Source organism: Salmo trutta, chromosome 12 (genome assembly GCF_901001165.1).
Source record: "Salmo trutta chromosome 12, fSalTru1.1, whole genome shotgun sequence".
Taxonomy (NCBI): Eukaryota; Metazoa; Chordata; class Actinopteri; order Salmoniformes; family Salmonidae; genus Salmo; species Salmo trutta.
This window is the reverse complement of record NC_042968.1, coordinates 65,206,359-65,221,791: the sequence shown is the minus strand read 5'-3', so window position 1 is coordinate 65,221,791 and position 15,433 is coordinate 65,206,359. Positions and strand designations below refer to the sequence as shown.

The 15,433-nt window shown below is 43.4% G+C and overlaps 2 protein-coding genes across 2 annotated transcripts in view; one reads left to right on the top strand and one right to left on the bottom strand.

Moving 5' to 3' along the window:
• Positions 1 to 133: 133 nt before the first annotated feature.
• Positions 134 to 8,489, top strand: slc31a2 (solute carrier family 31 member 2). Its single transcript, XM_029769160.1, has 4 exons — positions 134 to 338; positions 6,471 to 6,537; positions 6,892 to 7,096; positions 7,347 to 8,489. The coding sequence occupies exons 1-4, from the start codon at positions 333 to 335 to the stop codon at positions 7,510 to 7,512; spliced, it is 444 nt and encodes a 147-aa protein (XP_029625020.1). The 5' UTR covers positions 134 to 332; the 3' UTR covers positions 7,513 to 8,489.
• Positions 8,490 to 8,587: 98 nt separating this feature from the next.
• LOC115203988 (niban-like protein 1) overlaps positions 8,588 to 15,433 on the bottom strand; it is a 76,009-nt gene continuing 69,163 nt past the window's right edge. The window contains exons 9-14 of the mRNA XM_029769157.1: positions 13,097 to 13,284; positions 12,669 to 12,824; positions 12,288 to 12,407; positions 11,939 to 12,046; positions 11,610 to 11,721; positions 8,588 to 11,323 (exon numbers count right to left, since the gene is read on the bottom strand). Coding sequence (XP_029625017.1) covers positions 10,143 to 11,323; positions 11,610 to 11,721; positions 11,939 to 12,046; positions 12,288 to 12,407; positions 12,669 to 12,824; positions 13,097 to 13,284 — 1,865 coding nt within the window. The 3' untranslated portion in view covers positions 8,588 to 10,142. The remainder of the gene's footprint in view (positions 11,324 to 11,609; positions 11,722 to 11,938; positions 12,047 to 12,287; positions 12,408 to 12,668; positions 12,825 to 13,096; positions 13,285 to 15,433) is intronic.

Below are 15,433 nucleotides of genomic sequence, written 5' to 3'. Positions count from 1 at the left end.
ACATCTCGGAATCTCCCTCCTACTCATTGCTGCCGATTGCGTCTATCTGCCTTGCAAATGAATGATGTGCACAAGACTACACCTACCATCTACCCTTGCGACATTTTAGAACGTCATGTGGTGCCGCTGCCTCTTCATTGTCATAATGTGCAGGGCAGAAGTATGTTTATGGTAGCCTGCTGCCCTGCGTTCAGAAACGACAAGAAGTGGACTGCAACTACATCCCGTCAAAACAACGTCTCTAGTTCGCTCTCGACGGTGATGGGGAGTCAAAGGACCTGAGGACCCCCCCCCCCCCAAATCTCTTATTTGTCTGCTCAAGTTGATCAATCATGTCTGTAAGTAGTTTCTTCGCATAGTGTTGTGTTGCATTTGTTTTTTTGTTTTGGTGATACAACACAATCATATGTAGGTAATACTTTCGCAGAGCATTAAACCATTTAACTGTTTTGTATGAGAGAGAGAGAGAGCGCGAACGAACATGTTGTAGACTACTGTAATGTGAGTGCTGCTGGCACTCTTGATACTTTATCATATTTTTTATTTATTTTTTAAAACTTTATTTAACTAGGCAAGTCAGTTAAGAACAAATTCTTATTTTCAATGACGGCCTACCGGGGAACAGTGGGTTAACTGCCTTGTTCAGGGGCAGAACAACATATTTGTACCTTGTCAGCTCGGGGATTCGATCTTGCAACCTTTCGGTCACTAGTATATGGAAAGTGACCTGCTATGTAAGAGGTTGAATGCTTGGAGCCATACATAGACCAAATGCCTAATTGGATGTCCACAATTTCTCTTATGTCACTACATCATTCAAATCTGATAATGGATCATGGGCTATATATTTCCATAAATCACATTCTTATCGGCAGACTCAATAGCCTTGGTTTCTCAAATGACTGCCTCGCCTGGTTCACCAACTACTTCTCAGATATTCAGTCTGTAAAATCGGAGGGCCTGTTGTCCGGAACTCTGTCTGTCTCTATGGGGGTGCCACAGGGTTCAATTCTCGGGCCGACTCTTTTCTCTGTATATATCAATGATGTCGCTCTTGCTGCTGGTGATTCTCTGATCCACCTCTACGCAGACAACACCATTCTGTATACATCTGGCCCTTCCTTGGACACTGTTAACAAACCTCCAAATAAGCTTCAATGCCATACAACTCTCCTTCCGTGGCCTCCAACTGCAAGTAAAACTAAATGCCTGCTCTTCAACCGATCACTGCCCACACCTGCCCGCCCGTCCAGAATCACTACTCTGGACGGTTCTGACTTAGAATACGTGGACAACTACAAATACCTAGGTGTCTGGTTAGACTGTAAACTCTCCGTCCAGACTCACAGTAAGCATCTCCAATCCAAAAATGTAATCTAGAATCGGCTTCCTATTTCGCAACAAAGCCTCCTTCACTCATGCTGCCAAACATACCCTGGTAAAACTGACTATCCTGCCGATCCTTGACTTTGGCGATGCAATTTACAAAATAGCCTCCAACACTCTACTCAGCAAACTGGATGCAGTCTATCACAGTGCCATCCGTTTTGTCACCAAAGCCCCATATACCACCCACCGCTGTATGCTCTCGTTGGTTGGTCCTCGCTACATATTCGTCGTCAAACCCACTGGCTCCAGGTCATCTATAAGTCTTTGCTAGGTAAAGCCCCGCCTTATCTCAGCTCACTGGTCACCATCGCAACACCCGCCCCGTAGCACGCGCTCCAGCAGGTATATCTCACTGGTCATCCCCAAAGCCAACACCTCTTTTGGCTGCCCCTCCTTCCAGTTCTCTGCTGCCAATGACTAGAACGAATTGCAAAAATAACTGAAGCTGGAGACATATCTCCCTCGCTTACTTTAAGCATCAGCTGTCAGAGCAGCTTACCGATCGCTGCAGCTGTACGCAGCCCATCTGTAAATAGCCCATCCAACCAACTTCCTACCTCATCCCCATATTTGTTTTTCTGCTCTTTTACACACAGTATTTCTACTTGCACATCTATTACTCCAGTGTTAATTTTCTAAATTGTAATTACTTCGCCACTATGGCCTATTTATTGCCTTACTTCCTTTGCACTCACTGTTTACAGATTTTTCTATTGTGTTATTGACTGTACGTTTGTTTATCCCATGTGTAACTGTGTTGTTTTTGTCATACTGCCTTGCTTTATCTTGGCCAGGTCGCAGTTGGAAATGAGAACTTGTTCTCAACTGGTCTACTTGGTTAAATAAAATAAAAAAATAAACAGGCAAAGGCTCCTGCTGAGAATTTCATGAAGAAATAAAGTGTATGTATGCACCTATCTCACTGAACTCGTTTTCCTTCACTGGCCTTGAGACACTGCATCCAGTTAAGGAAACAGTAGGCTCTCTTGACAATCAAATTGGCTGATAAGCTCATGCGACAGCATGGCTGTCTTTCCATAGTACTGCTATTGTATGTCAGTACAAGCAGAATCTGTGCTCTAAGAATGGTGGTCATTGTCTTTAATTGCCACAAACTACTTGGTCTATTGGTTTTGGTTGGAAGACCGGAGAACCCCTTTGTCTTGGAATGCAAAACCTGTTGTGGTTGTTTCCTCTGGAAAGACTAACTTACAGTATGTCCTCCAGGGAAAACTTTACGAGTTTCTGCCAGCCCTGTACTTAAGTTTATAGGAGATGTGCAAATATATTATTGAAGGGGTTAGCTAACCCATAACCTACTGAGTATCTGGTTGTTGCTGCCTCTTATCAGGTGAAATTAAGTCTAACATTTTTTTTCTAGTTATGTTATTCTGTAGCCTGTAAGTCCATACTATTGTGCTATTTTGTAACCTTTAAATGAAAATGAATACTTACAGGAATTTGTGTGGGTGGTAGGGAGAGGAAAAGGATATTATACACATTTTCATTCTTATTTTTTTTGGAAGATGTGGGATTATTTGCTAGGAAAACTATAAAAACGAATTGTCCAAAATAAAATAAAGGAAAACATAAAAATTGAGAACTGTAAAAAAGAGTAATGAGCCGAGTATAATTGAATTATATTATTTGCTTATTTTAACATGTTCGATTTTTTTTAGAAGAACTTAACGTCATTGTTGCTTTGTGTTTTGTGTTTATTGTTGGTGATTTTGTATGTTTTAAGTATATGTGGTTTGTTGTTGTTGTTGGTGACTGATATATTGAAAATAATTGAAAGGAATGGAAAACGTGATGTAGGTTGAGGGGCAGATAAGGAGAGGTTTTGAGATTCTACAGCTTGCTTTAGTGTGTCTGTGTTTGTTCTGAAAGACATTGATTTAAAAAAAAATAATTACATTTTAGTAATTTAACAGACGCCCTTATCCAGAGCGACTTAGTGAGTGCATTCATCTTAAGATAGTCAAGTGACACAACCACATATCACAGTTGTAGTATATCAACCAATTCTAAAGTTCTAATCCAAAGAGGTTTCCACATAACTTTTGTATTTGGTATACTTCCCCAAGATGCAAGGGGAGGAGGAGTTTGATTTCGTCTTACTACAGATCTACAGCTGATTGCTTTCACGTGATATAGTAGAGATAATCCATTTGAATTCAATCACCTCTTTGATTTGAACCAAACCTTCCATTCATATTTGCCTTTTGTAGAAGTGCTCAGAAAAGGTACCTTTTGGACCTGAATGCAAAAACATTCAAGAGATAAAGGTGCTCAAAGTTGACCTATTTTGCATACCATGAGACATCCATGAAAATATAAACGTTTGAGATTGGTATAATTTAAAAGCTTACAAACAGGGTTGTCAAACAATTGTTTAACCTTAAACTACAATTATCTAGAAGCGTGTAATTTCAGAATTCTTTCACCTATGAATGTGTTGTAACTTAGACCCTATTTTAGATTATCTGAGGTGTTTGTATCGTGCTCGCTGTTAGTTGAGACAACTCTTGAATACAGGGTGGGTGCCATGTTTTGGCTAATGAATGTACTAAAATGGTAATACAATTTAAATTCCAACTTTAAAATGGTACCAAAGAGATTTTTATTTCACCTTAATTTAACCAGGTAGGCCAGTTGAGAACCAGTTCTCATTCACAACTGCGACCTGGCCAAGATAAAGCAAGGCAGTGTGACAAAAACAACAACACAGAGTTACATACGGAATAAACAAACGTACAGTCAATAACACAATAGAAAAATCTGTATACAGCGTGTGCAAATGAAGTAAGGAGGTAAGGCAATAAATAGGCCATAGTGGCGAAGTAATTACAGTACAATTGAGCAAATTAACACTGGAGTGATAGATGTGCAGATGAGGATGTGCAAGTAGAAATACTGGGGTGCAAAAGAGCAGGAAAAACAAATATGGGGATGAGGTAGGTAGATTGGATGGGCTATTTACAGATGTGCTGTGTACAGCTGCAGCGATCGGTAATCTGCTCTGACAGCTGATGCTTAAAGTTAGTGAGGGAGATAAGTCTCCAATTTCAGTGATTTTTGCAATTCGTTCCAGTCATTGGCAGCAGAGAACTGGAAGGAAAGGCGGCCAAAGAGGTGTTGGCTTTGGGGATGACCAGTGAAATATATCCGCTGGAGCGCGTGAAACGGGTGGGTGCTGCTATGGTGACCAGTGAGCTGAGATAAGGCGGGGCTTTACCTAGTAGAGACTTATAGATGACCTGGAGCCAGTGGGTTTGGCGACGAATATGTAGCGAGGACCAACCAACGAGAGCGTACAGGACGCAGTGGTGGGTAGTAATATGGGGCTTTGGTGACGAAACGAATGGCACTGATAGACTGCATCCAATTTGCTGAGTAGAGTGTTGGAGGCTATTTTGTAAATGACATCGCCGAACTCAAGCATCGGTAGGATAGTCAGACGGGAATATCTGCTGTTTTTACATTATACCTGAATAGGAATATGTTTTATATTATACTGTCAATTCTCCATAGGAAACCAATTGAAATCATATAAATATAGATAATGGAATAGACATTACCATTTTAAGTTGACATTCGACGGTGGGGACCGGCAGCCATCTTTGTGGTAGTAATTAGAAGTTAATGTTTCAATTTAAATGTCAATGGTGTACCAGCTAAATTGCAGTGGTCTGAAGGGATAGGTTCATTCTATGAATTCTATTTCTATGTTTGAAATGACACCCACCCTGAATTCAAGAGCATGTTGTGTCTCAAGCGATGGCAGGCACAACACAAAAATCTCAGATGATGTAAAGTAAGGTCTAAGCGACATATGCAAATATGAAAAAAAAAACAGTTTACATATTTTTAGATAATTTATATAGACCAATTGGTACATATTAACAGGAGTCAGTCTGGCAGAGTTTGGGCAACAGCAACAAAGCACATTCCTGTCAGACAGAACACGAGGGTCTTTCCAGATGAGTTCAATCACTTTCTGACTGCACCCCTTCAGATTTGAACAGAACCTAACAAACAGGTTTTGCTCACGCTAGAAGTGGTCAGAAAGTGACTTTTTGGACCTGAATTCCAAAACATTCAGGAGGTGCTCAGTTGACCCATTTTGCATACCATACCATGAGAAAGCCATGTCTTCATCACTGAAAAATATTAACTGTTGAGCTTGATATCATTTGAAAGCTTACAAAAAGGGTTGTCAAACTTTTTTTTGAAATTTCTTAAAGAAACAAATTGTATTTTTTTTTTACCTTCAACGTCAATTATCTAAAAACACAAATTCAGATTTTTCAAATTTTCACATAAGTTGAAGCTTAGACCCTATTTTACAGGGACTGAGGATTTTGTGTTGTGCCCGTCATCAGTTGTGACACAGTATTCTCTTAAATATAGGGTGGGTGTCATTTCAATCATAGAAACCAAATTTATAGAATGGACCTACCCCCTCATACCGCTGCAATTTAGCTGGTACACCATTGAAGTTGAAATATGTGCTTCGATTACTACCAGAAAGAGGCCAGTCCACCCACCGTCGAATGTCAACTTGAATGGGAATGTCTATTCTATTATAAAAATGTCTATGATTTCAATAGGTTTCCTATGGAAGATTGATAATTACATTTTAAAACAATGGATATTGCCACTCAAGTGAACATTCTGTGATGTGTGGACCTCTAACCATCTTTTTAGTACCATTTGAAAGTTGTTTAAATTTTGACACCTACTCATTCCAGGGTTTTTCTTTTTGTACTATTTTCTACATTTGTAGATAGTGAAGACATAACTATAAAATAACACAAGGAATCACGTAGTAACTAAGAAAGTGTTAAATCAAAATATTTGAGATTCTTCAAAGTCGCCACCCTTTGCCTTGATGACAACACAGTAAGCCTGTCATCATCTACCTGACCAAGCTTTATAGATTATATTTCACATACATGGATGTCCATGTAACCAGGATTTCCTGCACATGTCCCAAATCTGGTCTGCTTCCTTGCAGTATACTGCTGTTTACTTGTGCATATTCTTTGTTGTAGTTCAATTGCTCTTTTTTCATCCAGATGACCTTTGAGGCAGGGAGCAGTGTGATGCTGCTGTTTCACTTCTGGGATGTGCAAGGACCTGCAGGTAGGCGAACACTGACAGATCTGTGTCCTCAGGAGAATCTAAATGATATATTTTACAACCCGTTTGTCTGGTTGACTCCATTGTATTTTTTCAAGTATATTCAGCCCCACCATTCTGCATAGTGTGTTTCAGGTAACAAATTCACTTGTTGCTTCTGTAGACCTGTTTCAAGTAGGGCCCCTTGCGATGCATGCACTGGTTTCTTACACTCATATAGTAACTGCTGTTGTCGCTACAGTACTATAAGTATAGCAGACGCTGACACCACTGAGTTCCAGACGGACACAGTTGGCCACTGTTGATGACCGTCATTGCTGTCAACCGCGATAAGCTCTGTGGCCAATGTGTTCGCAGGGATGGTGCTGTCGGTGTTTGTGGTCCTCCTGTTGACCGTGTTGTACGAGCTGCTGAAGGTGTGGAGGGTCTGGCTGGGGAAGCGCCCCTCTCCCTTCCACTCCTCAGACTGCCGGGGAAGCACCGCCGCATTAGCCAGTAGCCTGTCGGAGTCCTCTCTGGACCCCATGGAACAGACTGCCCCCGCACCCTCCCCCATGAACAGGTAGGATTCACACAGGAGCAGCCCTGCCCATGTAGTTGTCTGTGATTACCACGTTCCAGGGACGCCGGCTTTCATCCACCAGGTCCCCAAATTGGCCAGAGAGTGCAAGCACCTGGTTTCACAGGCCTACATGAATCCCAAAAAAGACGAGCAGTTCATTAGACACGAGAACCTGAACTGTGCACCTGTATATAATTACTCCAGAGAGACTACCGCAATAACACTGTTCTCTCGGTCTGATTTCACCCAGATGGCTTCTCCGTGGGATCCAGACAGCCCTGCACATCCTGCAGGTAACCCTTGGCTACATGCTGATGTTGTGCGTCATGTCCTACAACACCTGGATCTTCCTGGGGGTCATCTTGGGCTCGGTCCTGGGATACTTCATAGGGTTCCCTCTACTGGGTCAAATCTGATCAAACAGAGGAATCAACAGAAAGAGAATAATCCTTTTCCTGGACTATTGATCTATAGGCACTAGTTATCCTGTTGGACAAAGATGTGCTCTGAAGAACATATCGCATCACCTCTCATGGCGTTTTTCACTCTGACCCTGTTGCACACTCAATGTGCGATAGATCTCCCTGTGACTGTCGCTTTTCAAGTTACCTGAAGCGGAAGGTGGTTCTTCCCTACTTATCTTAAAGCAGAGGTGTGCGAAGTAAAAAAAAGCAAGATGGAGACTTCCATAGTGTGACACAGATGTACAAAGAGTACAGCATGTTAGAGTGATCGAGCACACCCATGGCACATTTAAGATAAGTCTCAGGAAGTTAATGCTTTGTTTTTTGTGTTACCCTGTATGACCTACTGTACTATGCATATCCACTGACATATGTTTGAGAATGGCCCTTGAGGAGAGTTTGAGTTCAACCTGTGGCCTCATTCTAGCATCTAACTCCCAAGGTCAGGCTACTTGCGGCGGGAACTGAGATTATGCATTTCGTCAGCACTAGTCACAAGACAACATTTTCTGGAATTGCCACTGACCGCACAGAAGCATGTGATTGAGTGGTGTAACTCAGTCAGGCTCGTTGGGTAACCGCTTGTTTTAATTGCTCTTAAGTACAAAGAGGAGAACTGAAAATGTGGCTCTTGTTAATCATTTGAGAGAGAGAGACGCCTGAGATCGTATACCCCAACCTTTTAGTGCCTTTGATATCCTAAATACATTTCAGAGGCATATTTCCTGTTGAATTATGTAACCTAATCATGGATATACACAAAGCTTCTTCAAATCCTATTGATTTACAGTAAACTGTGAAAGTAGATAATGGCCTACTCGTAAGGCCTTTAATCTGAACCACTTTTAGAAGGCTGCTTCTCAATGAACATGTGCTTGCTACTGTTGCATTTTATTGATAGTAATAAAACAAATACCACTAACCTTTAACATATTTCATTTGATTAAATAAAAATACATGATGATTTGATTGGCTTAAGCACAGTTTACCATTTTAGTCTAGATAGATGAGAAACAGAAAAACCATATCAAATCAATATATTTATTCATCCATAAGTATAGTCTGTCATACATAGCAAAATACAAATCAATAAAAGGCTCTTGCATAGGGCTTTACACAAAATGAGGAATATAGCTGAGGATAGTGCATTGGTCACCATACACACACAGTATTTGTCATAAATAGAGGAAGGAAACAGAAGGACTCAGTGAAATATCCTTTTAAGTCACGGAGATACATGGACCTATTTTCCCCAAGGCTACAAACTCAGCCTGGTTTAGAACACATATATACAGTGGCCATAAACTTAGCATGGATAGAAAATCATCATAAATCAATTTCCCTCATTTTGAAGAGTGGGGAAAATTAAACAAATATAGACTTGGTTTATTCCCTTGGTGGGCCAGAGGAGACTGTGGACAAAGAGTAAGGTGTGATGGGTCTGCACTCAAAAAGATGTTGCATAAAGCCAACTTCATTTTTCTAATGTTTTTAGACTGACAGAGGCCTCTTCATGACAAGGTACATCGCGTGCTGGCAATCATCTACACCACACACTCCCCACACGCAGACGAGAGATTCTGATGCGTCACAGTCGAGACAAGCTATCAGCAGAGCAAGTCCCTTTAATAATAACTGTAAGCGTGCTCATGGCAGTGGCACAGTAACTGACGCAGGACCTCTAGCATCTATAATAAGACTAGTGACTGCTACCAGTCGAGCAGCTCCCCTCACACTAAATAAGGGTTGGACTAACACAGACAGAAAAGTAGGAAGTAAGCAAGTGCCTCGTCATGCTGATGTCATGCACAGTGAAAAGATACCAGAAGGCTGCTTGTGAAAATGAAAAATAAAAATGGTTCAAAAAACAAGGCTTAAACTTATTTCAAGACAAAAATCACTCTGGCTGATTTTATACACTAGTGTGCCGAGTCATTGTTAAAACATGTTAAAAAGCAGAGCTCCCAGGCCCTGAATGCAACGATAGCGGAATCCAATGATATGTTTCCGACAATGCCCATTACAGTAAGATGTCATGACAAAGAGGAAAAACAGAGCCGTTTGTGTCAAAAGCCAGCTTACAGTGCCTCCTAGTGCTCAGTAAGAGGTCATGCAATGACCAGTGAGTGTGTACCCATGCACCATAGTGTTACGTCTATCCTGCCATGCATCTCTGTGAACATATCCTGAAGGCCCTTACACATGGGCATCTGTAGTGTAAAGTGTAACTTTTCAACCTCATATTCATCATCTCCAGAACCATACCAGTGTCTACATGTCAAAACGCTGCGTTTCTATGATCTGTGGTTACACATTTAGGTATATATTTTTAAATGCTTCTCTGTGACACCACAGGGTAAGATTCAATGTCAAAAAAAGGATTTTCAAAACCTGCAATAAGTTTAGCCCAAGGGAGGGTATTTTCTTGCTCCCCACGTCACTGCCAACCATCAGTGTTATTTTTCCTTGAACTTTTTATTTTAAACTTTTGATGATGTCATCAGGTATGTTGACACTGGTATTGTGCTGGAGATAATGAAAATTAGGGTAAAAAAAAGAAATATTCTCCCTTGTCTTCCCATTCAAATCGCATATAAAACTTCGGTTTCAGAGTCCTCCCCGCTCTCAGAGTCGTCGTGAAGTGCAGCGTTTCCCTGCTCCACAATCACCACCACCTCACCTGGGTCAGTTAGAGAGTCCTCTGTTTTCAGAGCATCCTTCATTGGCTGAGCTCCGCCCTCATCCAAGGCCTCATTGGTCAGTGACTGGAAGCCGCTGTCATCGTGGTGCCGGGGGCTGGAGTCGGCCAATGGTGGGGCCAGCTCAGCGTCAGAGTCTACGGCACACTCCGTTATCCTGTCTTCGTCCTCTTCCTGTACCGCCATCTCTATTTCCTGTATGGCATTCTCGATAGCCTCCTCATCTTCTCCCTCGATGGATGAATCCACCTCCTCCTGTAAGTCTCCGACCTCTTCCTGTATCATTATCGCCATTTCCTGTAAGGCGTTCACGATGGCCGCCTCGCCCTCAATAGCTGCCTCCCCTTTTTCCTGAAGCTCCCCCTCAGCTTTCTGGTCTGGACCTCTTTCTATCAGCTGCTCACTCACTTCCTGTGGGGCACTTTTCCACTGTAGTGACCTCCTGTGCACCTCCTCCACCACGGTGGTGATGAGCGTCACCTCCTCCTCCTCGCCCTCTAGCCTCGCCCTCATCCCCGGCTCTGTCCCATTGGCGAGAACAGCCAAGTCCTCCTCTGAGGCCTGGACTACCATCTCCACCACCGGGTTGATGAGGTAACGGATCTCCTGCACGTTGTCTGGGGAATTAGGCTCTAGTTCCGTGGGGGTCTTTGGCTCTGCTTCCATGAGGGTCGTTCCCACCTCCTCCTCCTCCTCCATCATCTCCCCCTCCTCGGGGATGAAATCCTCCCCCTCCTCGGGGATGAAATCCTCCCCCTCCTCGGGGATGAAATCCTCCCCCTCCTCGGGGATGAAATCCTCCCCCGGCACCTCCAAGCACGACTCGTAGGGCAGCGGGCCCATCCCGTCCAGCTTGATCATGGAGACCACTTGCCTGCGCTGCCATTTGGACCGGCCACATCCTTCCGGGGTCTTGTCAGGCTCCTCATCCCCGCCACCGAACTGGGTGGCCCAGTCTACCGAGGGGCTCTCCCCCAGCAGGTGGAGGTTGGGGTCGCTGTTGGTCAGGATCATGCTGTCTCTGTACAGGTTGTGTCTCTTCTGGACTGCCGCCTCTTTCACAGCTGTAGGCACACAGAGGGGAGAGAGAATCACCTCCATGCTATGACGCTAACAGTTCAGTTGTATCAGACTTACATCAGCGCCGTATTCACAAATCGCCTCAGATTAGCACTGCTGAATCTGCTGATCTAGGATCAGGTCCTCCCCGTCTATATAATCATAAGTGTGCTCTAAAAAAAAAAATGAAAACTGATCCTAGATTAGCAGTCCCACCCGGAGATGCTTTACGAATAGTCTAGCCTATGCCGGGCCAGTGTCTCTAATGCGTGTCCAGTGTCCACCACTCACCCATCATGATGTCCTTGGTGACAGACTGCAGCACCACCTCCTCAAACATGTTCTCCACCAGGATGAACTGGGAGAAGTCCTCAAAGATCATCTCCTGGAAGGGAGGGAAGTCCTGAGAGGGAGGAGGAGAGATGTTACAGACTAATGCACTAGACATAGGTAACGTCCCAAGTGGCACCCCAGTCCCTTATATAGTGCACTGCTTTTGACCAAAGCCTAAATAGATGACAGGGTTCCATATGAGACTGAACCATAGAGTCTGAGGGGTTATCTGTGTCTTAGGGAGACTAGGATAGCTGGAAAAAGAGACTATAACCAGAGAGCCTCACCGGATGGCAGGAGGGAGCCAGCTGCTTCAGCATGTAGGGGATGATGATCTGTAGCAGGGCCTCTCTGAAGAACTTCTTACGCACCGTGCTACTGTCATAGTCATATTTCTGACAGGGACAGAATGAGGGACGTAGACAGAAGACATTAGACTCTTTGGTGGCAAGGGTTGCCAAAAATTCCCAGGGTTTCCGGCCTACCGATTGGAGTATTCCCGGAATCAGGAGGGAATAAGCAGGAAATCTGGAATCCTCCAACCAGAATTTTGGTAAAACCTTTGGCAACCGTATTTAATCCTTCAATCAAATCAGTCATTCTCCTTCATCCTTATCCACCCTCAGTCTAACTAACCTTGAGCACTCTGTCCTGACAGCATTGGATGGTCTTACACAGGTCCTCTCCTCTCTGGTCCTTTTCCTCCAGACTCTGGTGCAGCAGCTGTTCAAACGTGTACACAGCGTTGTCCATTTGCTTTTACACAGAGGAGAGAGGACATTAGTGATACATTGGGGAAAAAGACAGATTGTCAATGATCTCACGTAGCTCATTCGGTGGTTCCATTTTATGCTACAAGAGTTCCTTTGGCGTTCCATGAAATACCCTCTCTCGCCACCAGATGGGACCACTACAGTCCGTCACAAAGTGCAGTAAGAACAATAACTACAGTGTTGGTAGTCTCGTGTGGCAGATTCAACCCACAAATCCCATTACCTGGTGGGTATAAGATCTCACCTCTCTCATGAGGATCTGAGCCCTCTGGACGAACACGGAGGGGCTGGACACATCAAATCTCTGCTGCAGCCCTTCCAGACTCAGCTGCTCCACCTTCTCATAGCAGCTCTGCATCTTCACCGGGTGGAACGCCAGCATAGAGATCTTCTCCATGTGCTGAGAGAGGGGAGGGGGGAGATGGAGAGAAGGGCAGATGGAGAAAGACAAAAGAAAGGCATGGGGGGGTGGCGAGAGAGAGTAGGGAGAGCGAGAGAAGAGAGGGGAAAGAGACAAACCGAGATGAGGTGAGGACATGGCAACACCGAGCACTTCAACAGATCCTCCAAGACCGAGCTACAGTACATTTTATGGAACAGTCACAGAGGTCACCAAGGACAGTAAGCGTGAACTCCAACTTGTGTTTTCAAGTCCTCCGGTGGTCCACTCACCTCCCCCAGTTTGTCCTTGCCCCCTCCGTTGAGCGTGTTCTTGCTGACCTCCACCAGCTCTCTGAAGAAGACGTCTCGGACCTCGGAGAAGCCTGTGCTGGTGGGCTCCATCAGGGCCTCCAGGATGGAGCTGACGTAGGGCTGGACGCTGCGCCGCAGGAGCTGCTCTGCCCTGGGCAACACCAGAGCTACGGAAGGGAGGGGGGAGGAGACAATGAGGAGTACGGTTCGTCCCCATGGCTAGTAGACAGTAAACACCCACACTTCAAGACCACAGTAATACCAAGCATTACCCAGAGACATCCGACTGAAAAGTCTGGAGAAAAGGAACCAAAATATCATTAGCCGTCAAACCTGTGACTGTGAAATGGAAAAACAATGCAGCGATGATATAAAGTAACTCTACTAACCTGGCTGCTACTAACAATGTCCCAACTAACAAAGTCATGAACAGTTGTCAGTCATTTCCACACAAAACATGTGAGTATTGTAATCAGATCCCGATCAACTGTTCTGGCACAGGAGGCGACCATGACAAAGTGAAGGTGGAACAGAGAGACTGCTATGCCAAACGTAGGTAAGCATTGCCACACCTCTGGTAAGAACTACATCGGTCAATCAATCACATGTATTTATAAAACCCTTTTTTTTTTACATCAGCAGATGTCACAAAGTGCTTATACAGAAACCCAGCCTAAAACCCCAAAGAGTAAGCAATGCAGATGTAGAAGCACAGTGACTAGGAAAAACTCCCTAGAAAGACAGAAACCTAGAGATGAACCAGTCTATAAGGGGTGGCCAGTCCTCTTCTAGCTGTGCTGGGTGGAGATAAGAGAACGCGGCCATTAATGCCAGATGTTCTTCAAGATGTCCAAACGTTCGTAGATGACCATCAGGGTCAAGTAATAATCACAGTGGTTATAGAGGGCGCAACAGGTCAGCACCTCAGGAGTAAATGTCAGTTGGCTTTTCAGAGCCGAGCATTCAGAGGTCGGGACAGCAGGTGCGGTAAAAATGTGCTTATTACCGTCACATAAGTTGCATGGACTCACTCTGCGAGCAATAAAAGTGTTAAACGTGATCTGTGAATGACTACCTCATCTCTGAACCGCACACATGCAATTATCTGTAAAGGTCCCTCAGTCGAGCAGTGGATTTAACTGCAAAGACCAGGGAAATTTTCCAATGCCTCACCATTAAAGGCACGTATTGGTAGATGGGTAAAAATAAAAAAAAGCAGACATTGAATATCCCTTTGAGCATGGTGAAGTTATTAAATACAATTTGGATGGTGTATCAATACATCCAGTCACTACAAAGATACAGGCGTCCTTCCTAACTCAGTTGGTGAATTTAAACCAGTTAAAGTTTAATGGCTGTAGAAACCTGAGTATGGATTAACAACATAGTAGCTACTCCACAATACTAACCTAAATGACAGAATGAAAAGGAAGCCTGTGCAGAATAAAGATATTCCAAGACATGCATCCTGTTTGTCCATGGCACTAAAGTAAAACTGCAAAAAAATGTGGCAAAGCAATTCACTTTTTGTCCTGAAAACAAAGTGTATGTTTGGGGAAAATCCAATACATTACATTACTGAGTAACCCTTTCCATATTTTCAAGCATAGTGGTGGCTGCATCATGTTATGGGTATTAGGCTAGGCGGTATACCATATATACCGCATACCAGGTTATTTGGAAAAAGCCACGGGATAGTTTTTCAATACCGTCAAAATAATTTCTTTGAAGTTTAATACTTTGGAATATTTGTAGTTACTTTTCAAGTACATACCTGCAGTCAACTTGTGCAATATCTTTGGAAATAAAGAACATTGCATTCTTAATTTCACCTGTCAAATTATTATCAAGCTTACTGTGACTGTGTTTGTTTACAAGCACACAACTACAAGAGACCGGAGCCTTGTGAGTCGCTCACTGTTGTGCAGCATGTGCCAGCTGAGGAGTATTTATGTCTGTAATAAAGCCCTTTTTTGATGGAAAACTAGCCTATGCCCACTCATGGCTGCACCCTGCCCAGTCATGTGAAATCCATAGATTAGGGCCTAATGAATTTATTTAAATTGCCCGATTTCCTTATATGAACTGTAATAGCCGCATTTATATTTTTGTTCAGTATATACACTACCGGTCTAAAGTTTTAGAACACCAACTCATTCAAGGGTTTTTCATTAATTTTTTTACTATTTTCTACATTGTAGAAATTCCACAAATGAACTTTTAAACAAGGCACACCTGTTAATTGAAATGCATTCCAGGTGACTACCTCATGAAACTGGTTGAGAGAATGCCAAGAGTGTGCAAAGCTGTCAAAAG

What these genes read in the sequence shown, in the direction of transcription:
- slc31a2 (XM_029769160.1), top strand. An exon ending in GGATGTGCAAGGACCTGCAG is followed by an intron (nt 6,538 to 6,891) that starts GTAGGCGAACAC and finishes ATGTGTTCGCAG; the next exon opens with GGATGGTGCTGTCGGTGTTT. An exon ending in GCACCCTCCCCCATGAACAG is followed by an intron (nt 7,097 to 7,346) that starts GTAGGATTCACA and finishes GATTTCACCCAG; the next exon opens with ATGGCTTCTCCGTGGGATCC.